This window comes from Rhopalosiphum padi, chromosome 3 (assembly GCF_020882245.1).
Source record: "Rhopalosiphum padi isolate XX-2018 chromosome 3, ASM2088224v1, whole genome shotgun sequence".
In the NCBI taxonomy this organism is placed as follows: Eukaryota; Metazoa; Arthropoda; class Insecta; order Hemiptera; family Aphididae; genus Rhopalosiphum; species Rhopalosiphum padi.
The window spans coordinates 28422981-28450898 of record NC_083599.1 but is presented as its reverse complement, the minus strand read 5'-3'; the positions used below and the strand labels follow the sequence as shown (position 1 = coordinate 28450898).

At 24.7% G+C, this 27918-nt stretch overlaps 1 protein-coding gene across 1 annotated transcript; it reads left to right on the top strand.

Moving 5' to 3' along the window:
- On the top strand, positions 1-27852 carry LOC132927340 (putative fatty acyl-CoA reductase CG5065). Its single transcript, XM_060991853.1, has 9 exons — positions 1-151; positions 1789-1980; positions 4852-5103; positions 11436-11581; positions 16633-16760; positions 18860-19052; positions 22857-23105; positions 27288-27548; positions 27625-27852. The coding sequence occupies exons 2-9, from the start codon at positions 1795-1797 to the stop codon at positions 27710-27712; spliced, it is 1503 nt and encodes a 500-aa protein (XP_060847836.1). The 5' UTR covers positions 1-151; positions 1789-1794; the 3' UTR covers positions 27713-27852.
- Positions 27853-27918: the final 66 nt, after the last annotated feature.

Below are 27918 nucleotides of genomic sequence, written 5' to 3'. Positions count from 1 at the left end.
ATTAATTCATTTACTCATCGCATTTCTTCAACTATTATGCTACTAAGACATAACGTTTATTGACTTAAACCTGAACGATCATCAACATTTTTCACCTTATTTACGACAGTAACATTAGTGTAAATTAAAGATACTCGCTATTCTATAAAAGGTAATGTTTATATACTTTTTACCAGGGCCTAAAATAAATGAAACTTTGTATTACACTATTTTATAATTTCACTTAATTTAATCCTAAGTTTTCCCTGTCTAAAAATAAAATATAAGTTGAAAAAGGAGAAATATTTAAATAAGGTGGGGACAAATCTCGATCGGTATTATTCGACCACCTCGTTATGATGGTCGAATAAAACCAAACCGGTTTGACGCATTTATAAATCGGTTTAGTACACCAAATTTCTTAAAACCACACCGGCTGCCTTTTTAAGGGGAAATTTACACCGTTTGGCGGTTTGGTCTAGTGAATTTGTAGTATCATAAACCTTTATTTCTTATAGCATTACTTAAATATACATCGTGATATTTTCAGTATTTTTCAATGGTATTATCACATATTAGATATGTATATTAATATATCAAAATTAATAATATAACCATAGATTAACATTTAAATTTAAAAATAAAAGTTTTAACTATATGGTTAATTGACGGAATTATCAAAGTCTAAACATAACACTAAAATAATCAACACACTTTTTCATTTTGTACTGAACTATTCAAATTTCATGCTACACTAACAGTGTCGAACTGCACGCTATTTTAGGCCCTGCTTTTTACGTATACCTAAGTATTGATATTTATTATGACAAAATAATGTATTCGTATTAAAATATTCTGCTTTTTTTTTTAATAATCGTAAAAATAAAACAAATGAAAAAAATACCACTGCTTCTATGATTAATTATTCCTATGATAATTGATAACTAAATCATATTTAACAATATTTTGTGATTTATAATTGCTTATACATATTTAAAAATAACTGTAAATCATATAAATATAATATTATAATATTATATAAATGTCTTATTTCTGGAAAAAAACTTTTTTATATTAAAGATCTTTTATTATTATTATAATTAATTCGTTAAACTTAATTTAGATTTGTTTGTAGTTAATTAAAATTTATTATCGAATATAAGTTTGAGGTGTCACTAACAAATAAATGAATATATATGGTTGACTTTATGCACAATTCAGTTAATCAAAAGGAATTCTAATTTAAATATTAGGATTTACGTCTCCAGTTAAAATACTGGTCCTGAATTTAAGAACCGTATTCACTAATAATTTATAAATGAATATATTATAGTTGCAGTGACGACTCAAGAATCTAAATTCATGCTTGTGAAAATCTTTCTACGAGTTAAATAAACTAGAAAACGTGTCCTATGTATACCTACTAGTAATAACATTAATCTATACACTGTATTAATATTAGCTTAAGTTTTACCATATGTTGTGAAATGTTTAAACATTGATTAATGTAATCCGATTGGGATGTTACCCCAATGTATCGAAGTATCCACAAAAAAAAAGAAAAGAAAAGAAAATCGTGTTCGAATAAAATAAAAATATAATATATCATTAGGTTTTCAAAATCACTTTATAGTCACACCAGTTAAAATATTCGTATTATTCGTAAAATATTGTATTCGTGGTTCAAATAAAAACAAAAATCAATTAACTTCAAACTTGCATGGATAAATTAATACGATATTAAAAAAACAAATAAACTATACTTCGTTCAATAGTATATTATTCAATATTTGTTTTGTTTTGTTTCAGGCAATCATGAGCATAAAGGAATTTTACACTGGATGTGATATTTTCATAACTGGCGGGACCGGATTCATGGGAAAAGTTTTGATTGAAAAACTACTGCGATCATGTCCGGGCATTAGAAACATATACGTTTTGATGAGACATCGTAAAGATAAATGTATAACTGCCAGAATCGAAGACATGTTGGCGTTACCGGTACGGAGAAATATACATTTAAATATACTTGAGTGATGTCTAATATATTAGGTTTTCATGCATTTGATACGTTCGATAAGTTCGGTGATAATAAATTTAATTCACTTGTCGAATATATTATCGTCTTCGAACTAATGGTTCAATATTATAGTTCACGATATATGTATTAGAACGAGTCACGGATGTATATAACTATAATTAAAAAACAAATTCAATGAACAATTATTATTATTATCCAACCATATTTGGCGGGTTTTGTGATAATTTGTAATAATAAAATATGTATTTTAAAGATAAAATACTTTATTACACGGTCGTGACCCATTGAACGTAAAGCGCACTTGTTATTTCATAAAATAATATCGTTTTTTAAAATACTACTGCTTTTTTTTATTTATTGATTTGATTTAATAAATATCTATTATTATTATTTAAAATCGTTACAAAACAACATATATTTCTGTATGTATTTCTTATCGTTATTATATTTTAAGTTTTTGTTATTTTTAATGAATAGATATATTTTTAATAATATAATATTCTGTAGCAAAATATTAATTGGAGTATTTTGATCTACACGTATTAAAATCAAATTTTGCGCAAGTATAGTTAATTCGTTTTTATTATTATTATTATTATTAGTAATATAGAAAATTTACAATCCACGAATATGTTACGTGCATAATAAGAAAACATGTTAACAATGTAGGATTTTTTATTTACAGAATAATATGAGGAGGGAAGCCATCCGGTGATGGAACTCAACTTTTTCTTTGATTAGTTTATTAGTTATAATTTATTGGTACTAAAGTGTTTATGAATCGAGCAGTGAACAAATATTTGTATGGGTACCACTCCACTCCAATCATTTAAACTTCAAATAATTATAAATCATTAACTTAATTCGTATAAAATTCGATTTTTGTATGTCTATAATGTCTTCAAATATATTCTGCTTTGAAATAAAATATTAAAACCACACATTGTTGTTAAAAGACTTTTTTTTAAACAATGACGATAAAAATTAGTAAAAAATATAATTTTTTAACGACTTAATATTATATTATAAAAAAAAAATTCTCATAAAGTTTGATTGTTTTTGAAATAATAAGTGTTTTATATAAAATAGATCACTCGGATGATATTTATTATATAGTGTATATGATATTATAGTTCAATAAACATGCCATATTACATATTATTGTCTCCATTGCACGATTACATAAAAAAAAAACCACTTGCCAGTTGCCACTATGCTAAAATTACTTGTTTTTTTTTTTTAGTTAACAAATTCAGCTATCCAATCGTGGAAAATGTGTGAAATATATTTTAAACGTAATACTTTTATTGTACACGTTAATCGTATTAATAACCTATCACCAGTCTCACCCCCAAATGTACAATGACTAAATAGTAAATTACTCTGAATGCGTGTCTGAATAGGTGCTTACATTTAAATGAAACTGAAATAAAACAAACGGTTAAATAATTACAATTTAATAGTTTATACAAGTCGGGAAAATAATATAAAAATGTCTAATATATATATCAAATAAACCGTAAACGACGTAAACACAAAACACGACAAATAAATAAATGCAATTATTTACCAAGTTTGAAAGATTAGTTGTAGTATTTTACGATGAAATTCACACACACAAACGAGTTTGGATTAATGCTATTTACGTTTATTATCGGTACAAGTTACTCTATTTTACGAGTAAATTGAATTAATATATTTTATTTTGTTTTAAATTTCAATTAGGAATAATAGGTATTAAGTTTAGCTATGTAGGTGACATTGGATTTATTTTCTCAAAATAATTCAAACATACCTACCGTTGTATGTAATAATTTTAAATAATTTACCATAATTTAACTTCGGTTTTATAATTACACTGAACAACAAAATAAATATTTTTAATAAAAATATTTTTTTAATTAAATGTGACTGATTAAAAAATATATATATATTCCTAAGCTATCTGAAAAATGGAGAAAATATTAATTTATATTCTACATGTATTACTTGTATTAAAATGTTATGACAATGTTTCAATTTATACATAATGTTATATTATGTCATATTATAATAGATATAATATAAATACTATGTATATATTGCACAGTGATTAATTCTAAGCTGATTGAATAACGGTTTTAATTGTATTGATAACACTTAAATGGTGTATCAATACAAAAGGGTCAATAAACTTGTTTACTTAAATAATTTCCATGATGATGTTACTATGCATAATGTTCCAAAGAATAGCTATAATTTTTAAATAAATATTGGACTAGAAAAAGCGATTTATAAGATGATTTTAATAATCATATATTTATTTTCAATGTCATGGACACATAATATTTTCCCTATTTTGAATAATCGAAATTACCATAGTTCATAAATTAATAATAATAGGTAATAAAAAATAACGATACATTATTGAAGCGTTCGTTAAAACATTTTATGATATCTAAATCATAATAAATATTTGATATTTTCTTCGCAGCACTAAAAAACATAATATCATAGATATGATTTTAAACAAAATTCATAATAAGTATTTGAATAATAATATTAAAATTTTAGCAAATGTTCGTATTTTATTTCCGATTATCTTAAAAAATACTGACAATTTTTTCTACTACAAAATATTAAAATGTATCTTAAAACAAAAAATATATATAAATAAATAAAATAATATAATCGGTTTCTAATAAGGGTAACATAGATAATTGTAACACAAAATTGATCAGAAAAAAAGTTATTCTCAACCCAAAAATAAATGCGTATTAAATTCAATATTAATTATAAATTATAATCATTATATTATATTAATATGGTATTTTCTTTTTGCGTTTGCCCAGCTGTTCGACAAGGTTAGAACGGAGCGTCCCGGTGTCGCAGAAAATAAAATAAAACCTATATTTGGAGACTTGAGCGAAATTCGTCTCGGGATGAGTGATGACGATTACGATTTGTTGATTCGTAATGTTTCAATTGTTTTTCACGTTGCTGCAACAGTTCGGTTTGACGAGCCAATTCGAGAAGCGATTATAAAAAATGTAAGAGGAACGCTAGAAGTCGTCAAATTATCTGAACAAATGAAAAACCTCATTGTAAGTAAAACTATTTTAATGAAAATGTTTACACTTAAATTCTTGCGTACCTAAGTAGTAAAAAGAATTTAACCAAGTCAAAGTTCGGAAATCGGAACCAAAGCCCGGGCGAGTGGTTTTGGAAATAATATAGGTACTATACATGTGTACAATCAATAATCATATAATTTGTATAGTTTTAAACATTTTTGGTGTATTGATACATTTTCTTCGTTTGATTTTTATAGTAAAATATAACTAAAGATTACATTTTAATTATAACATTAATAATAATCACTATTGATAAGTAATAACTTTATGCATATAAACACACTCAGATAGCGTGAAATTGCCTAATAAGATAAGTACCGCGTATTCATCCACTGTTCATTTTCTTCATCTATTATCAAAGAAAGCAATTATCTCCCACTTATTGATTCGAATACGTATCGTTGCTATTATTATATTCTGCCCAATAATATAATAGTATAATTATATAGTAACCATTTATAAAAATTTAAAAAATAGTACATATTAAAATCTTGCTTTTATATTACGAAAAACCCCTCTTTTGAGATAATTGGTCAATGTATATACTATTCTACCCATTTTTCCTATAGGCCATCTTTGTCTATATAAATTGTTTTTTTTATCTCTTTACCCTATTATTTCTATTATCCACTGTAAAAACGAATTATTTGAAATTATAATTTCATTACCATATAAACTTATTAGGTATGTTTCTTTATGATGAACAAAGAATCTAGTAGGCCATATTATCTTCTACGTACATAGTATATAATATACCATAATGTTATAATTATATAATTTTTATATTTGAAGTGTTTGATATAATTCCTAATAGGAATAGCTAAAAATCGTAAATATTTTTTAAGAATATTAAATTAAAGTTCTTATAATTTAATTTATAAGACTCAGTCTAGTATTAAAAAAAAAAAAAGGTGGAAAAGTGGGTACTGCTCTCTACTGTATAATAAAGCGTCGAGTGTGTATTACTGTAATAAATGAGTTCAATTTTAATTCAATGATATACTACCGAGAGTAGAGCATTATTCAAATACAATTATTTTTAAACATAACTCTTTAAATAATTATTAAACATAAATCAAATAGTTATCGATTATTTTATTTGATTAAACATTTAACATAATATATTATAATTTGTAATATGAAAATATTAAAAACAATAGTTATAGCTTTGTATTTTAAGTCATACGATTAATATACATTTTATTTTATTCCGAATAAATGCAAAAAAATTATAAACAAAGCATACCTATATAATATTATAGAAGAAAGTTTATTATAATAACAAATTATGTATTTGTTATAATAATTTCATAATAGGTAATTACTACAATAATAAATAGTAGTAACTATTAAATAATAATAACAAAAGTGAAAAATATATATTTATAATAAATATTATTACACAATTATTATACATATTACAGAATTTTTAAATTAGATTTTCAAAACAACCTTTTCTTCATAAATTTCATCTGATAGTTTGTTGAATTTTGGTAAGTTAGTCATAGTTTTAGGTATAACAATTACACAATTCAATAATTATATGAGAATTAAATGTATTCGGTAAAAATCAACATTCTGTTCGATTAATAAATTATCAAAACAATTTCTTAATTTAATGTATGATAGAACAATATTTAATATTAACTTATTGATGACTAGATAATACTATAGTACTTAGAATATTGACTACGCAATAATAACGTATTCCGTAATAATACATAGTGCGGTATACTTATCATACGTATGGCTTACTTCGTAACGAAGAATTTTATTTTTTATTTTTAATCTAGAATTTATACAATCTATACTACAAAAAAAGTACCGAAGAATTTAATAATTTTTTATTTACTTATATTATATGATTAATGTAAATTATAATATAATGCATTAGTATTAGAATTATGACTGAAAATTAATTGAATATTTTTCTTACACATTTACACTTTCATTCGAATAATTTTCTAGACAGGTAAAATTTTGCACAACACTGATATCATTGATCATTGACCATTGTATAGGTAAGAAAAACAATTCCGAGTGAATGAAAGCCTAATTAAGACTTATCTGTTAGCCACTAATATTATTCTTCATGATATGCTTATATTGATAGTCTTATTAAAGTAATTTATTTTATTATTGGTATTGATGGAGGTTGATTTAATTTTTTTCAAAAATATTCTTATTCTACACTTATTATACTTGTATTTTTAGTATTTAATTATTATAATAATATGATATTATTGTTATTATTTTTTTATTCTCTTTATTAATTGTTGATCTAATATAACTTTATTGTAAAACAGAGTGAACCGATGCATGATATATTGATATAAAATTATAAATAGATAATATTTAAAATTAATTTATATATATATATATTTAAAATATCATTGTGTACAGTAAAATTCATAATATACAAAAAGATGAAATATAGCAAAATAATGATCTTCTCGTTATTTTTCGTTAAAATATGGAATTTTGTTTTAACTTCAAATGTCCATAAAAAATAATATGTTTGTATATTTTTAATAATTTTTGATTTCAGTGTGGATGACTTATGAGGAAAAGTCTATTAAATTTTACTATAATTTTTACTTCAAAATACTTGTACTTTTTATAAATTTTGTCAAATGAATTTTAAATGCTAAAAAAATATTGTGCCTATGAATTTTAAATTGTTATATTCCTCATTAAAACATTTGCATCTAAGGCCATTAGTTTAAATTATATTTACATATTGTTTAACAGTATAATTTTAGCTTAGATTAAGTGATATAGTTCAATAGTTCAGTACCTATCCTTTAATAAGTTAGTGATATTAAATATTTGATTGGAGGTTAACCCTGGCCGGTAGTTGCGTGTTTGTATTATTATTATACGAGTACAAATATAAGAACAGCTTAGTGGAATTTTGTATTTAATTTTCAAGAATTTTAAGTTGAATAATTAATGTATAGAAAATGATAATAAAAACACTTTATTGTTTTAATTTTTTAAATGCTATCATAAGCATATTTCATATAATAATGAATATAAACAGAATAACTCTAATAAATTATATGAAATTGCAAATGAAAACATGTATTTTGATTTTCAAATAGGTAGTAGTCGGTTGTTATCGTCGATCACATAGCAAAATATAATTTGCGCTAAAAAAAACCTAAAGAAAAAAATAATTATGTAATTCACGTCACATATGAAAATAAGTTTTGGTAATTTAATAAAACTAAATAAAAGTGCATTATGTATAATGTGCGCCACCTTGTACCTTCAAAAATTGTAATTTGCACCATTATCTATCTTATTCAAAATGTTACTTGCGCCACTTTTACGCTTTTTTACATAAAAGTCAATCATATTATAATTATAAATAAATGTATATAAGTAAACTTAAATTCCAACATTTCCAACAATTGAAGTTAAGTGTGGTGCAGATTACATATTGTATTTCGTTTACTATCGTGGCGCAAATTACCAAAATTAATTTTTGGATGTGACGCAAAATACATTTTATTTTTTTATATTTTGCGTAAAATAAAAATGTACTTAAATATGTCTATCGGTGGCGCAAATTACAGGTAATAAAATTGGCGAAAATACCATCTCCTTGCAAAATTCCATTACTTATCAATAATTTGGTTATTTTTAAAGTTATGTGAGACGCATTGCATTGCAATTATTAGATTTGTCGTATTTACATTTTAGAGACGAACCTAGTACTTAAGTATAAATAGTTCTTAACTACACTACCACATTTATCTATGAAAAGTATAAAATTAAAAAATCTAAAAATACTTTTATAAAAAAAAATATGTTGATTATTTTATTTTGTATATTTTTTAATGTTCTTAAGAGCATATTAAAGCTCTGAAAATGTATCTTTTTTAGTTCTACAACTTCCGAGTTTTGCAGATTATAACTGAAATATTATTTTTCTACCGTTTATTACTATTAGTGACTAGTTGTATTACATTTTTATCGATTTCATCAGGATAGTTGTCAACAATAATTACTAATCACTAATACAATGTTAAAATAGGTAGTGTAATCGTTATTGATAATTAAGAAGTGGATTTTATTTTATAAATGTCCTAAAAAACAAAAAATACTTTTTAAAAATACAACTTGATGCACTTATAACAGAGACGTACGCAGAAAAAAGTTTTGGGAGGTGTTTTTGAAAATCAGTTATTGAAAAATAGAACTTTTTTTAATAAATATACAAAAAACTTTTATGAAAATTAGGTGTACTTAAAATACTTTTTTTAAATACAAACATTAATATAACAAAATTAATATTGAATAAGTAAACAGCCATGCAAAAACCCAAGTATTTTGGGGGGGGGTGTTTGAACACCCAAAACACCCCCCTCCCTGTGTACGTCCCTAACTTATAATATTATAAAACTTAAAATAATGCCTTTATACATTTTTTTTAGCATAATTTAATTAAAAATCTATTTGAACGATTGTACGAGGTATTAAATAATTGTAATTTGGCGTTATCGTGAATGATACAAGTCGTAAATCATATAACCTAACTATACTCGTATATTACTCATATTTAATGGCACATGAAGAAAATGTCGTTGGTCAAACGCTTTTGATTGTTACATAGGTAAACCAAACGTAAAAAATTAGATTACAAAGAAAAATAAATAACATTTTATTATCTAATAGTGGCGTGGTTTATGGTAAATTTTTATGAAACTGTATTCATTATTATAAAATCAATACACGTAAAATGTGTATTAAGTTTAAAAAATGTAAAATATAAATTATATTTTTAAGTACTTGATGTAGTTATATATGAAATAAATTTCGTGTTTAAAAAGCAGTGTTTTGGAACATTTGGAAAAAATTCGAATTCCATTTATATTCATACCCTATTGTTAATTCACAAAATGTAAGATATACAGTCACTAGTTGTAATTGTATTGGAATTAGTTTAAAATACGAAACTATATCATATTATGTATGCCGATAAAAGTGATGACGTTTAGATAAAGGTAAAATATATGCATAATTTATATAATATACTAAAAATATACCTAACCATCTTCGTGTTATAACTGTTATCATTGAGGCACACAATGTGTTATCAAAGAAGTGAATGTATAGGTAATTTATCATACAATATACTGTCTGTAGGCATATTACACTGTCAATATACATAGCGGTTTAAGTGAGTATAGTGTTATCATATTATTATTTTTTAAACATAAACTTCTTTATTAATGAATTTAAGGACTAATTTTATTACACATTTACACAGTTAATATAATATAAAAACTAGGATATCTAATTAAAATAATACATCTGTGGACTGCAACGATAAAATAATTTTTTAATAAATTTTGTACGAAATACGAAGAATTTGAATTTCTTCTACGCCAACGATGATAAGTACTTATAATAGTTTAACTAAGTTTATTTAACTAATTTACCTAACGTAACCTATACATAAAGATTACAAGTTATAAGCTTATAAGTATAACTAAGTGATCGCTACACCTGCTTTAAAACTGCGTACACCTTTAAGATAGTAAGTAGTATAAAATAATACAATATTTATCATGATACTTCATATTTTAAACTAAGTTTGAAATTTCTAAAATCAAATTCGATTTTCTTGGTATTTTATTAAGTAGACTTGTAACACGTTAATTACTCATGAATTACTAACTTTTCGTAGTAAAACAAAATTATTGTATTTATCTGCATTTTGTCTTGTAATATAGTACACAATACACATACATTATTTATTATAATGATTTTTCTGCCAACTAATACATTTGTGAATCTGTGAATATAAGGTGCACTACAATTGAGCTTCGCCATTCACCACACCAGTATGTGTCGCAATATGTGACATTCCCAAAAGGGGAGAGGTAAAACCCCTAGCCTTGCCACCATGGAACCGCGTTAGACTATACTTATTATTTTCACCACACACAAGTGTTAGTGTTTAAATAACTAATTGCGGAGGTTAATCAGAGACATAACATTCTACTGAACTCTGATGGTTTTTTAGCCATTGGCTAGTATATAAAATATATTAACCAATACATATACCTCTTCAATTAGTATACATGTCATTAGATATCATACGCATGTTTATTGGCATAATAAATCGATATATTATTGTAATTCATGATTCACAGCGCATAATTTCATAACACTGCGGGGTACTTAATTATATTCGATAACTGTATCTTGTTGTTTACCATATACATTATTGAATTATTCTATAACACGAATAATAAAAATTGCATAATTCATTAAATTTTATTCTGCAGGTATTTTTACACGTATCAACGACCTACTGCAATTGTAACAGAATTTATGTGGAAGAAAAAGTGTACGAATCGCCGATCAGTTGGCAGGATGCAATTTTGATTGCAGAAAATTTAGATCCCAAATTGTCTGAAATTTGCACAAAACAGTAAGTGAAATAGGTATAATTAATCCTAAAAAAAAAATCCTTAGATTTTTCTGAGTTATATAGTTGGTTATAGTTTAATATATTTAGTATTAAAAATTGGGAAATTAATTTCGTTTCTAGGTTACCTAACCTAACCTACGTTAGCATTATGTTGTATTTAAGTGTAATTGTGTATAGAAAATTCAAATATCACGATTTTGCACAATTATTATCAATTAGTATAGTATTAACTAATATCAGATATCAATAAAAAAGTATGATATGATATTAATATGATGCATATCCCTTATCATTGTTGCACGACATAAGTGTATATTTTAGTCTTCCAAAAACTCATATTATATGTATCTACACTTATAATATTTATTTTCAAGCACTGTTTTAAATAAAACCCGAGTCCTAACTATAAGGGCAGCTATACCTTACAATTTACATTATAGAGTTTCCAAAATAATAAAAATTTTACGATACAAATAATTACTAATTTTTTATCTAATTCGTGATATTTAAGATAAAAAATCAATAACTTTTAATACATTAGCAACCCTTATATCGTCAGGTGTAGATTAATTAATAATATCTTAAGTTTTTAATTATTATTTGTCACATTATAAAAATGACTACATTAGTATAAATACATAATCAAGAAAATCACCTGGGGTGCTATTAAAATATTTAAGGGTACTTAACACACACTAGTTCTCATTTAGTTGCACCTAGGTTTAGATACCTGTAATTAAGCATAATTGTTACAATGTTACAATATGTATGAAAATTACTGCATCGAAGCTATAAAGTAAATTGTTCTTCAAACTACAGGTCTACTACAGGTGTTTATTGGAGATAAATAATAATACCTACTACAGTCTATAGACTTAAATATAAATATACTATAAAGTACAATTGAAAGTCTTTTTTTTTATTATTATCAACTATCAAACTATAAAATGAAAGAATACTATGTTTGATACTATAATGTTCAGACATAAGTAATAAAAAATAGTTATAAAAATGTGTCCTTCCAAGTCAACCGCAAGCTATCAAGTTTATTTCGAAACCTTTCCAATTAGCACCGATCTAATTTGAACATTTGGTTGTAATAATAATACGAGTAAGGTAACAACTGAATCAGGAAATTTTTTTAATTATTTAAAGATGATGAAACGTTATTAATTTTTTATAACTTAAAGGTAATTTTACATTTTTTTGTAGATTACAGTAACAAGTAGGTATTTATCAGCCGAGGGTTTAAATTTCACAGATAAAAGTCATTATCTATCTTATATGAAAGTTTTAAACAATACGCCTATAAATCTTCAACTAGAAGGTCATAGACGTCGTAGTTTATGGGCATAACTCTAAGGAGAATATTTGGCTTACTGGTTTATGATAGGTATTGTTATTTAATGAAGCTTTTAATATCAGAACGATTTGTTATTAATTTAAAAATATTTGTACATTGAATTCCATTTTGGTATATTGTTTAAGTCAATGATTTTGATATTTGACCCAAATCGTCTAATTCCGAGGATAAAAACATTTCATAGAGATAATAAGACTTGGCATGACTGTTCCAAGAATTACGGCTTCCGAAGGATTTAACAGAAAAAACGACTTTCAGCAAAATTGTGTGGAGGATAATCTTGTCTAAAAATTCCGTATACAATTTAATTAAAAAATAATAATTTAATTAAATTTATTTTTCTGTTATAGTAGTATTATTATGATTGATTTTTCAAATATAATTTAATATTTATTTAATATTTAGTACATATTTATATTATAAATAGTCAATATTTATGATAAAGAAAAAAAATTATTATCAAAGGGCGAGAGTGGATAATATGTAAAAGTGTAAGCTTATTTAAATGTACAATTTTATAAAAATAGAAAGAATATTTTTTTTCTCTGTTATTTTGAAAACGTTTTCAAAATGTATTAAAGATATTAAATCTTTTTTAATATTTTGTTAAATTTTCTCGTATTAAATTCATATAGAAAAACAAACCTTAACGTCGAATCGTGAGCTGCTAAAGAACCATTCGCTATTGTACTGGACATAATATAGTTCACTTGACGGTCAATCGTTTTGTTGTAATATTATTATCACCATAAAAACACAAACATTAATCAAAAACTAAACATTGGCGCAAAGTTTGAACTTTCGTTTAAAAACGAGTGCTAATCGATGATAAGTCAAAGATAAGTTTTAAAAAAAATTATTTAAAAAAATAACAAATAAAACAATACAATTTAAAAAAATAACTAATGACTTGGCATGCTTATCTTGATTATTTTTCTCGTGTAAATTATAATGATAAAAAAAATGCTTATACCATTAGGTACATTAAAAATACAACAATCACTTATGCAACGAAAAAAAATAGTATATTATAGCTCACTGCAATGTTCCTATACTCTATAGGATTATAATCGAATGTCGAGATCACGAAGACGTTTGAAAACGGGAAAATATTTCGACGAATAACTGAAATACCTTCAACACCATTATAACACCATTTTAATATTAAAAAAAAATATTTAGTATGGAACCGTAATAATAACAATGTAAAAATGATTTAAGAAACGAGTACTAAAATGTATAATATAATAAAGGGAATATATTCATAAATAATGTTTTATCTCTTTGCATAGTTTATTTGTTAATCATTATTTTCAGAATAACTTAAATTAATAATTACTTATATTAAACGCAATAACGTATTTTTGCTTTGGGGCGTTTTGTTTAAATTAATTTAAATGTGAAATAAATTCACTTTTTATGGAATAAAAATAAATAATTTGAATTTTATGTTATTTTTTTTTATTAGTAAACACTCATTACTTACTGCTAAAGCTTTTTGTAAAATATTTTTTTTATATAATTTAAAATAGTTTTTACTACAATTTTTATTATTATTATTATTATTATTATTTTATTTTATTTTTTTGATAACTGTACATAATATTATACATTTTTAATTTAATGTTACAAAAGACGATATTTATCTGAAGACTTCGAATTATAAAAGTAACAAGTAATTATTAATTAGTTGTTTTATAACTTATAAGTAGGAACATAAAGTTTAGATAAACGGAGTAAAATCGCGATAGTTCCAAATGTAATATTTATTTATTCTCAGAAAAATATTTTGCTTTTGAATATTACAATAAAACGTCTATGATGAAAAACCGGAAAAGTAAATTATACGAGTAATAGTAAAATAACTCAATTTTCTTTCGAAACATGTTTTTAATGAAAACAAATGATTAAAAATATATATTTACCATATACGTACAACGTTAATATTTTTGGATAAAATTAGTGTTTACCTTTTAAATATGTTGGTGGACAATTGAACAACTTTACTGCTATAGGCCATAGCAATCATTTATTATATTTTTTTTATCTAAATTGACAGTTTAAAATATTATCACAATGCCAGTGCTCTAAAAACCTTTTCTCAAATTTTTTATTATTATTATAACAGTAATAATTTTAATGGTTTTTTTTTTAATTAAAAAACAAGTAGTATGATCTATATATCTATATCTATATTAAATACGTCGCAAAATTGAATACTGTCGATTTTATTCAAAGCGAAATTTTATTGATATATTTTTTCATTTTATTTGTAAATTCTTACTTTTCCATAAAGTTTTTTAATTATAACACATACGATAATGGTTATCAGTTGCTCACGGCTCATTTATTTACTGTTATTATTAAAAAATATAAATAATGTTAGTACTATTTAACGGTTATTAAAGAAATTTGACTTAACATGTATCTGAAAAAATATATACGAATGTTGAGATTACTATTATATGTAATAACAGCAGTAATGAAAAGGTTTCATTTTTAGATATACATATATGAAACAAAATTCTTTTTATGTCTGTCCGCCAACATATGAACTAATATTTTATATCAATATACTCGTAAGATTATACAAGGTTTTATAGTTGATATAATATGTTGTATCCACATAGTGTAATCGAACATTTCATGAAATGGGCATCCTCCATTATACTATAATAGTCTATAAACTTTGTTCATAGCAATCAAGACGTTTTTATTTGGACGTAATGGACACCAATTGTATCCAATTTATGTAATGGAAACTTTTAATTTACACCTAATGCAATTGTTTTTATTATAATAATTTATACCACCTAAATCAGTAACTTTTCATGAAATGGTCATCAAAAAATAGTACGTTTACCTAATTATAATTTATAACAAGCTAATAAACTAATGTTTAAGCATAAAATGAGTACTTATTTTCGTTATTTGGATGTTTATAAAGTATAAATCATAAATGAATAGTGTTGCATAATATGCAAAAATGCAATTGAAACATAAGTATTTTTAACATGTATTATTAAATACATATTGTGTGTGATATTATTTTATACATAACATTTACTCTTTAGTATTAATATATTATTTTATTATAATTACATAATGATATTTTAAATTTTCCGATAACCGTTTGTCGAAAAATCATCTGTATCATATAAATTAGAAAAAAAATTACACACTGAATTTAAAATAATTATTTCCATTTCACTGAACAGATGTAATTTATGACCATTACATAAATTTAAAAATGACTTAAACATCATGTTCAAAGTTCGTAAAACGGAAATCCATTTCATGAAAAGTTCAACTACACTGTACGAGTAACGAGTGTAAGGTGGTATATTGCCCTATACAATAATCATCGAAAAAAAATAAATCCTCTTGAAATGTAGTAATTCGCACATTATATATTTTACAATGTATTGTGTTTATGTATTACATATGGTATTGTTGTTTGAGAATTAAATTAAATAATCGATGGCTAGAATTTTTTATTTCTTTGTTCTCCCTCGAGAGCTTTATTGACTGCGTTTGCGTGTATATACAACTATAGTCTATAAACATAGTTAATCAATAGCCATATTGAATATATATGTTATATGTATATTGTATATATATATATATATATATAAAAAAAAATTAAATTCAAACTGAATAATGCGTTGAATTTATTCTATTACCGTAGGTTTTTGGGATCATTTCCGAACACGTACACATTTACAAAATTATTGGCCGAGCAAATAATCAACGAAAAATCGGACAGATCGGGACATAACAATAATATGCCAATGGTCATATTCAGACCCTCGATAGGTAAGTATTTATTATATTATTACAAATATATATATGTATATTCATAAAAATATTATTAATATAATATGGGCTGTTTCAATAACATTGTTAGAAATGGATAGAACCTAAATATTGTCTACTATAATCTATTTCTTCTAACAATTTTTTATATTTTTGTTATTAAACTTTTCTCTTTCTCGCTCTTACTATTAATGGGTGTGAAATAGATCTCTTGTCTCGGTCCACTTATAAGTCTATTATGGTATACGTTCAATATGAGCCATGAATCATAATACTATGGATTGGATTGAAATGATTGAATGCATTCAATTGAACACGTACACGTAAGAATATATTCACCGAGTATACATTAGATTTATACTTGTACTCTATTAATTATGATAGAAAATGCATTAATTTTCCAATGAACGTAAATGAAAATTGAACGTTATTATAATAATAAATTCTATAACCAAAAATATTAAATATATATATATATGTTTAAGAATTTTTTTTACTTTAGAAAAAACAATACATCATAAAATCTATATATTAAATCAATATACATTTTATATAAGTTCCAACTTTCGTGAGTGGTAATAATGTTATAGGTCTTCAACTTTTTAAGGCAGCGGGTCACCTATTATTTATTTTAAATATCACGGGTCGCATTTTCGGCAAAAAAATATAGCATATTAAATGACTAAAAATTATGTATTAAAGATGCATATTATAATATAAAAACAAGACGTGCCGTGGATTGAAGACCTCTTTGAATGTGTTTATTTACATTTTTTTTTTTTAAATGAATGTTCTATAGTTCTATACCTAGTGCTGCGTACGATAATATCACCATTCGACGATTAAATTCTGGCATTGATTTTTTGTACACTGTGTCATTTGGTCAACATGTCCAGAAAGAGTAAACAAACCGTTCTGCACGAGTCAGAAAATTGCCTAACCATTTCCCCCTCGTTTAGACCCAGCTTTATAACTTTTGTAATATTATACAGTCACTTAATGCATCATAATATAGACTATATATAGACTTTTACAGATATATTACTAAAATAACAATAATATAATATGACGAACCACCCACATGGGGACAAAAATTACTTTTGAAGAAAAATATATAATAAAACATATTATTTATAGTACAGTAGATTTTCGATATGTCGAATCTTAAAAGGAACAGAAAAAAGTTCAAAATATTAAATATTTCTAGATATCGAGTTTCATTAAAATTTATTTTTAAAAATATTTAAAAAATTGGTAAATAATTTGAATGCTTAAAATGCATAGTTTGAATACTTAAATTACTAATACTATATACATATCAATAAACTACAATAATGAATAAAAAATTTTTTTTTTTAAAACTTGTCATTACAGTTTGTTTAATATCACTTTTTTTTGTAAGAATGTACAAAATAATTGTAAGGGCATTAAATTTACGTTTATTTTCCATTTCACTATATTGTATACGAATGACTACAGTTATTGACTACCAATGCGTTAAATTTTTAATCACTATACTGAAAATACTACTTCATTTTTATTCTTACCGTGATAAGCTATTAAGTGTAATGGTAATTTCAGAGGGGTTTCAATGTAGTTCGATATAACGAAAAATTCGAGATAACGATGTTCGACATAATAAGAATCTATCGTATATTATTAGTAATTTAATTAATCTTATGTCCTTAGATGCGTTCACAACAAAACAAAAATATATAGTTATTTATTTTCAGAGAAAGAAAATAAAAAATCATTAGTAAATTTTTTCCGATGTCTTATTTACAAAAATAAGACGAAAACACGATTTTAACTTCCTAGACTAGTTTTACATTACACGCAAATTCGTGTAGAATACTCGTAGGTATTTCTGTTCAGAAATAAATGACAGGATACGAATGACAATTATTATTTTCTAACCAATATGACGCGCGCGCGTCTGTAGGTATAAACCGATGCGGTTGTTTTTGATTGAAATTCGGATTTCCGTCCAAACGTGTTCCGCGCGTCAAATATTATATTATAACGCGTACGGCGTACCACGATATTATTATGTTAATGGGCTTTGTATGTAATATTATGATGTTATTATGGTTTCGCAGTACTATCTTCGGCCGCCGAGCCCGTAGTCGGGTGGATAGATAATGTTAATGGACCGATCGGCCTCATGGTGGCGTGTGGGAAAGGCGTATCGCTGGTCACGCTGGCTCATAAAGATTCAACTCCAGACTTTATGCCCGTCGACTTGTCCATCAAGGCGATGATACTGGCCGCTTATCACCGTGGCACACACAAGTACCTATATATATACATATTTATTGTTGATTACCCGGCATAAAATGTCAAATCTAAAATGTCAAACAGTCGCGGGATACCGCGTTAGGGGTGGTTGCTGCTCAACTGCTGACGTAGAGAACACCCATAACATTGCTTAACGTATTATATCGAATAGTATACACGCTAAAATAGTAAAATATAATGTGATATCCGTCACGTTTCGCCGCGCCAACAGCATTTAAATCCTATTCTTAAACGTTTAAAACTGTTTCTTCCGTGTGTATAGATAAAATATAAAGAAACATAAAGAAAAGTGGGTACCGCTCTGCTCCGCATATTAGGTGCCGAGTGGGTCACTGTAACGGGTGTGTTAAATTTTAATTCGATGATATATCATTGTATACTTAGGCAAAACGATTCCGAGCGCGGAGACAGTCTGTCAGCCTATATCATTAACTATACATTCCATGGTATGTGTGTTAAAGTACTTTATTATAGTAATATTAGAATTACGAGAGGTAGGTCTAATTTTTGACGAAAACATTGCATTTGTTATATAGTTAGTAGGTATTTAATTATTATAATAATATATATTTATACCATATTATATTATTGTTAGTTACTTTTGAGTTACTAACAATGTATGATAAAAACTACACAGCAGTGTGAATAGATTCATTATATTAATAGATCATATCTTAAAAATGAATCTACATATTTTTTAAATGTCATTGCGTATAGTAAAATTCATAATACACATAAAAGTTTCAAGTCCTCACGAATAATATTTTTAAATTGTAATAAGGTAATTTACATCGTATTTATTGTTAAAATACGTAATTTCGTACTACAATTAAATATCTATAAGAAAAATAATTGTGTTTGTATATTAGATTTTTTAGTTACAGTATAGACTACTTGTGAGGAAGTAGAAGGTTTTATTTACTATAAAATACTATATTATACAAATATTTTGTGAAAATTTGAACTTTAAATCCATATAAATAAAATTGTGCATATTATGTATTTTGAATCATTTTATACATATATATAATACATATACATATAAAAATAACTTATGCGGAATTGTGTATTAAATTTTCAAGAATTAAAACGAAAGCGAACTGGATAACTTATACCTTTGACCTCCAAAGTATCAACTACATCCATTTTCTACCAAAAACATTCCTCAATGTTAAAAATTAAGTAATTTTCGAGTATTTTCATTACCCAAAAAATAATGACAGGAAAACTATAAAATAAAAAATATAAAATCAATACATTCGTCGTTCCACATAGAATCCAACATTTTTTTATACATTATACATATTTCAATCTTAGTAAATAATATAATTAGAACCAATCTATTCACTTTTTTAAATTTTAGACAATATATATACTAAATATAACAAAAACATTGGTTCTCGTTTAGATCCAAAATATAATATTAATATAGAAATTTATAATTGCATTATAGGCACGTGGTATTATTTTGTAATCTTGTATTTATAAACTAATTAAAGTTCATAAATGTAATTAACAAAACAAATTAAAAAATATGTTGAAAAAATCTATAGTATAGTAAAATAAAAAAAATTACGCTGTATGCCTTATTTAAACAAAAAGTTAATATTTATAATTACGTTTTTTAATTATTGCTGTAAACATAATGAACAGAATCCAATTTTAAAAGTTTAGCAAGTGATAAGTTTTCCACTTAATTTTTATAATAAACAAACTAAAATTATATGTACTGATCAAATATTAAATCATTGGATAGTCTAAAATCTGAATAATACGAACTTCTAACCACTATCTCAATATACTATGTACCAATGCACAATGCATAAATCGACCAGTTGCTAAAGGTAATATGCCTGTTAGATAGGTACTTTTTACAAAATCGATATTTTTCAATAGCTTCATTGTTGAGTCTGTGTCTAGATTTTACACGATATAAAGTGGCATGCAAGCCGCATATGAGTGAAAAGTGGTGGTTTTCTATTCAATAGGAATAGACCGTTTATTAAACAATATAGCTTCTTCATCCATCGATTTAATGTCAAACAAAAGAAATTCAATAAGACAATCGACGTTTATGACATTATACTTACTTATTGTATAGCTTGTGTATACAATAATCTAATTAAATTTTTTTTTTAAATTCAGTTGTTAAAGATCTCCTAATTATAGTCTAGATTCTAGTCCACGTTTTTCGTTATGTTTTTTGGTTCGACATATTATAGTATTGTACTATTATAATACTTTATAGGTAACCTTTTGCAACTGATCGTCTCACACAATATACTATTAGGTACCTAATCCAAATTGTGTACTGTTACCGTATAGTTCGACACTTGTCGCTTGTAAATCTTGTTATGCACAAACGGCTGTCTTTAAGCCAATAATTTTTTAAAAAAAATTCACATTCTATGGTTTAATGAGGAATTAAATAATATTAAACTACAGCTGTAGGAACAAAGATAAATTTCAATAAATTGTTTTTGGCATTCTTTTAAAAATATAACACTTATTCCGTCAAAAACTCTGATATAAGAGATATATTTTAAGTCATAAAGAAAATTTAAAAAAAAAACTAAATATCTTTTAAATATTTTTATCGTTATAACTTTTTAAATTTGTAAATATATAATTTGAATATTTGAATTAGTTACTGCATATTATGTTTTTAATTTCGTATTCCAAAACACAATATTTTTTTTGAGAATTTCAATACATAAAAAAAACAGAAAAGTACTTTTGCTGTATAGTAGACTTTTAGTTTTGAATGAACCTAGTCATTGATATAAGTCATTGTAACGATAGATATGTTAAATTTGTGTTTATAATGATAAGTCATTGCATTCAAAAGACGAATTTGAGCGAAAATGATAGGTATTTCAGTTTCTATTCCTAAAAATATTTTATGATTTGAATGAATATTACTATTAATAATTTAGTTTTTAATTAGTAAGAAGGTATAGGTTGTACAAAAGTATTTTATATGCTTCAAAACGCTATGACAGTTACTGTCATAACAAAAAATCAAACATCATTGTAAAATTATAATTACATTTTCATTCGTCACTCTGCTCAGAATTTAAAATCCAATTTCAAACGAGTTGTTAACAAGTAGTTATAACTTAATAAGTATTTACATATTTACATTTTAAAGTTTTAATGAATAAAGAGGTGGAATATTATATCTAAGTACTAAGTATTTAAAATTAAGATGAGTAGATTAGCGTGACAAAAAGGTATCTCGCAAAATACCGGTCCACTAATTTACTCATCAAAACTTTAAAATGTAAATGTTTATAAAACTACAACTGATCATCAAATCATTTGAAATTCTTTAAAAAATATTCTGTTGTACAAAATAGTATTTATAATACACAGACTGGAGTAGCACAGGGATAGGTATGCCAAAAATGGTGATTCATTTATTAGCTCATCAATACTTTAAATTCTAAGCATAAGTCATAACTAGTTATCTATCTAGGTACTTGTTTGAATTAAATTTTCATGCATTGACATTTTTAATTCTTAGAAAATTATTTTGTTTTGGAATATCAAGTTAAAAACGTATACTTTTACCAAAAATAATAATAAAAAAAAAATGTAGTTAAATATTTCTAATTGCGTAAAGAACATTTTTTTTCGAAAATGTTAATATTTTTCGAGAAAATTAGTAGGTATTTACCCAAAAAATAAAAATAATCTTAATATTATGCTGGAAGTTTAATTGTTTTTATCTATATAATAATTTTATTGTTATTGCTTATCTTTATGTAGTTTTGTAATATGATTTTTCTTATTTAGCTCGTCATCGGACAGCCCACTCACCGTGTATAATTCGTCATCAGTCAAGAAGTCAATTACTAACAACCAAATATTACAATACTCAGTAAAGTATTTAATGTTGCATCCGTTTGATGAGATTTTATGGAGGCCGAGATTTTTTATCACGTCTTCCAAGATACTTTATAAGTATCTCACTATTATTCAACAAGTTTTACCAGCTATACTTATCGATTTCGTATTGAAGACTACTGGTATAGAACAAAAGGTGTAAGTATTTTCTTAAAAATGGTACTTGTGACTAAGTATTACCCATTCACGCCCGTAAGGTAAAACATTTTTAGTCTGTAATTTAGGAACTTAACACCATAAATGAAATAAAATATAAAATATTAGTTATGAATGACATAAGAATGATCTTAGAGCAAAATATCTAATGAACTCATGATTCATATAGCTTTCACTAATCGCCTCCAATGGTTAATTGTGCAGTATTTCGAATTTTATGGCCAATAAAATAATTATTACGCCACAAGTAACCGTGAAAAAAAAGATAAGCAAGGCTATGAAATTAATGCATTTGCATATTTTTTTTTGCTACACCGTATAAAAAAATGGATTCGGCCAAAATTTGTTTTGACTTATTTATAGTTCAAATACCAAATCTTATTTTGCATATTTTTGCATATTTTATAGGTTAGAGCATATAAATGCATGTTTTAACGACTTTTTTGTATAAATGCTTTTTTTCGTACTATTCTATTTTTAATCGGATATTTAACGTGTATTATTTTGTACTCTTATAGATCTTGTATATGACTATATGAATATCAAGACTAGTCAAGCCCAATAAGTCATATACTCATGCAAGCATACCAATTTGTAATATTCCCAATATTTAAACTAAAATTAATAAAAAATTAGAATACAAGTTAAATTTTAATAGTTTTTTTGCATATTTTTGAAAAATGAGAGCATATTTTGTCAGTTTTTAGTGCATATATGAATGTATATTAAATAGTTTTTAAGTTCATTAAATTCACAGCCTTGGTGATAAGTATACCTACGGATATCCATAGGTGTATATAGGTTTACTTACAATTGGAAAAACAAATTTCTGTAATTTACACATTTGATAATTATTTGATATTATTATAAGTGTACAATAGTTTACCAAACTTCACATTAATACCTCCATAGAAATAATCATGATTATAAGTTGATTAATTTTATTAATTATCGTAACGTATAGTATAACAAAGGAATCGTGCTGTTGAACTAAGTGATGAGTATTTTACCATTATTCAAAATAATAAAACATATAGTGTCAAGTTTCGTGTAGCTGTGACGGTGTTAAAATGTTTTGAAACTCATAAAATATTATCCATGAAACTACGACTGAGGCTGTTGATTGACAATTATTTTACTAAAATACATTATATTTTTCTGATACCATTTACATCATAGTATATATTATAGGCATTACCGCTTAAAAGTAATAGAAAATAATTTGTATGATTACTAATCATTGATTGGTTATAAACTTATAAGTGGGGCTATGAATTTATAAACAAATGCATTCTTTTTAGCACATTGTAAAAAAATCTTAGTTAATACATTATCAAACAAAATGTTTGAATTAAGTAACTAAGTAGCAATGAATTCAATTTTGAAACTTTTTTTTAAATTTCTTATCACTTTTACATTTTGATTTTCTAGGTATTTTTTGATAATTATTAGTTATGTTTTCTTTTTAGTTATTTTATTTGATGGTTCTAATAACTTCCATCAATTTAAAGTTTAAACTATTTATACATATTTAATAAATTATTCTTTAATTTTTGCTTTGTAAAATAATTAAAATATTTTTTTTTCTCTTCAATACAGCTTAATTTATTTTTATACTTTTTCAATTTTGATTTTTAAGTGCATTTTACACTCCATTTTTATAGATTTCCAATTCATTTTTTATGGATTTTTAGAGCTTATTAAACTTATAGCTAGCTCTAGTAATAAATGTTCCAAGCTATGAATGTCATATATTAAAATGTATGGTTGTTGTCTACGTAAAACGTCCATGATTTAATGCGTATAATAATAATAATATGGTCAATAGTCATTATAATTTATGGGTCCGATATTCGTATTGTGTCATTGGAATATTCATGTATTGTTAAACATCACGAATTAAAAAATGAAAAATAATAAAATTACCATAACTTACTGTTCAATATAATTAATACAAAGGTAACAAACGGTAGTAACAGTTACGAAGTTATAGTTCAAACGATCAATAAACAATAATAATATTACTATATATTATGCTTGTTGTAAACAAACTCGTAGATAATTATAATAACAAAGATAATTATGTTTAGTTATACCTATCAATTTTTTTTGGCTGATGTTGATCCGTCTTAAATTTATTTATAAGATGTCATGCAATTTTTACAAATTTTTTCATGCAACATTTTCATAGTATAATATAGATAACTCGTATACCTACCTATATATTATATAAATATATCATTGATAAAATTGGCACTTGATTGTACCTATTAGCTAATCTAAAAACATTTATTTTTTTTTTAATTATATTTATTATAATATAAATATAAATAAGTAATAACAAATAACATCCAGTATCTAGAATGAACTATATTCTAATATTGTAACTATGTTTGTGGTTTTGAATGTCCATCATATACCACTGTATAAAGGACGTATCTATGATATCATAACATTGCATGTTATATTTAGAGAATAGTTTACCTTGAATTTCTCATATTAACTGTGAGTTGCTCTGAGTAATTAATCAAACTTAAATCGTTACAAGAAAAATTGTTATTTAAAAACTTACAAAATCAATAAAAAAAAAGTTGTGTGCATTATGTAATTTTGGTTTTTTTATTTGATTTAAGAATAACATATGAAAAATCTAAGTTAAATTTTTGTGCATATTAGGTATTCAAATTTAAAATAGAATGAATTTAAATTATAATATAATTTGAAAATTTTCGTGATATTTGTGATTTTAACGAATTTTGTTCAAATTTAAAATGCATACCCTAATTACAAACAAATTATGTATAATTATTAATTTCATACATTTTTTAATTTAAATTATATTTAAGTATATTTATTTTTGAATTAAATAATTGATACATTATATAGATCCTGTAATACATTTTCAAGTTTTTTTCAAATAGGTTTTACATAACATTATTTTCAATAACGATTAACGACTAATTATTTAGATGGTATAATAAATTATAATGTACAGCCAAAAAAAATAGTGCCTTGATTTTGATGTATAGGCATTTTAAAGTCCATAAATATTTACAACAGTATTGTATTAAATTGCTTTTTAAGGGTTTCTACAAGTTTTTACGTTTTTGATTTAATGACGTATAAATTACTGTATTATGTTACGCGGAATATACTTAATTTTTAAACTTATTTAGTTATTAACATATTTAAAAAGATCCAAATTTCGAATCTTTGTAGTTTAACTTGACTGGAATTAAGGAACATACTCGTATTATCGAGACTGTCATATTAAATTAAAATATGCGTACTTTAGTATTAAGTAATGGACAATCATTAATAATTTTGTAATTAAATCTACAAAAAAAAAAGCTGCATTGAATTACTTATTAATTATTTTTTACTTTTTATCAATATAATCAATCTTGAGGTTATTCCCATGTACTATTGATGGTATTCGGTTATCGGGATAACGTATAAATAAAACAGCGATGGACTAAGTTACTTCACTAATTTTGCGCTAGCAATAATCGAAAGGAAGTTTACCACCTTTTTTTCCCCCAAGTTAAAAAGATTCACAAATAAATATGTATTATTAATCAAATTATTATTATTTATTCATTTAAAAATGTATAAGACATTACAACTAGTTAGCTTATAAATTAAATATGATTACATTAAGACGGTTTCTTTCCAATTTTAAGGTTTGAAAAATCATCTATATTATTTATTAGATCTCAAATACATTTTGAACCTTTTGAGACATGAAAACTTTCGCTCTATCTCGAACGGTATTGGTAACCGCCCATACTGAAATATAATACATTCTTAGAACAATGCTTTTCACACGAGGAAATATTCTTTTTAAATCTTTGTTTCAAAAAAAAAAAAATTACAGATAAACATTAATCGGGTCATTTATTGACCCTAAACTGTACAATATGTACATCATTGCGAAAAAGTGTTTTTATCGACGACTAGTTCATAAAATTGCTGATTTTTTTTTTTTTTTTTGTTCGATGTAGTTGTTATCAACATTTAATAGCGAATTGTGTATAATATTTTAATTTGTCAAATACTCCAATGCAATAATGTAATACACTTTTATTTTCGTACAAGGTTAACTAAAAACGTATCTAGATAAATTATAATGAATAAGTTATAATATATTATTATTGCTTTCAGTAACTTGGTAAGATTGCAGCAAAAAATATATTTAGCAACAATGGCGTTGTCAACTTTCACTTTACAGACATGGACGTTTGTAAATACAAATTTCTTACGTCTACTTACATACATTCCGGACGACGAAAAAGATGATTTTGATTTCAACTTCGAAAATATCAATACAGAAGATATTTTCAAAAATTGTCTTATTGGGACGCAAAAATATTTATTCAATACTAATCCCAAGAAAATAAAGCAAGCAAAAAATAAATTGAAAAAGTTAGTTTTAGATGCAAATATACAACTATGGTAAAAAAATAAGCTAAAATTCATGTTTTTTTTTTCTTATTTTCAGATTGGTTTGGATTGATCGAGTCTTAATAACACTGTTTTTTAGTTTTATTGCGTGGTGCTTATATTTAATTACACCCTTTAGATTTTGAATACAAAATATTTAAGTTAATTTTTAATATTAGTTTTTAAGTCAGAATATCTTATGCAGTCATCTGTTGTAACAATTTAATTAAGTGTAATAATTTACAATTGAAAAATATTTATATTAAATATATAAAAAAAAAAAACCATAATCTGGTGGCTACCATAACTTCAAATCACGTTTTGTGTTTTTAACATTATTTAAACTCCATGG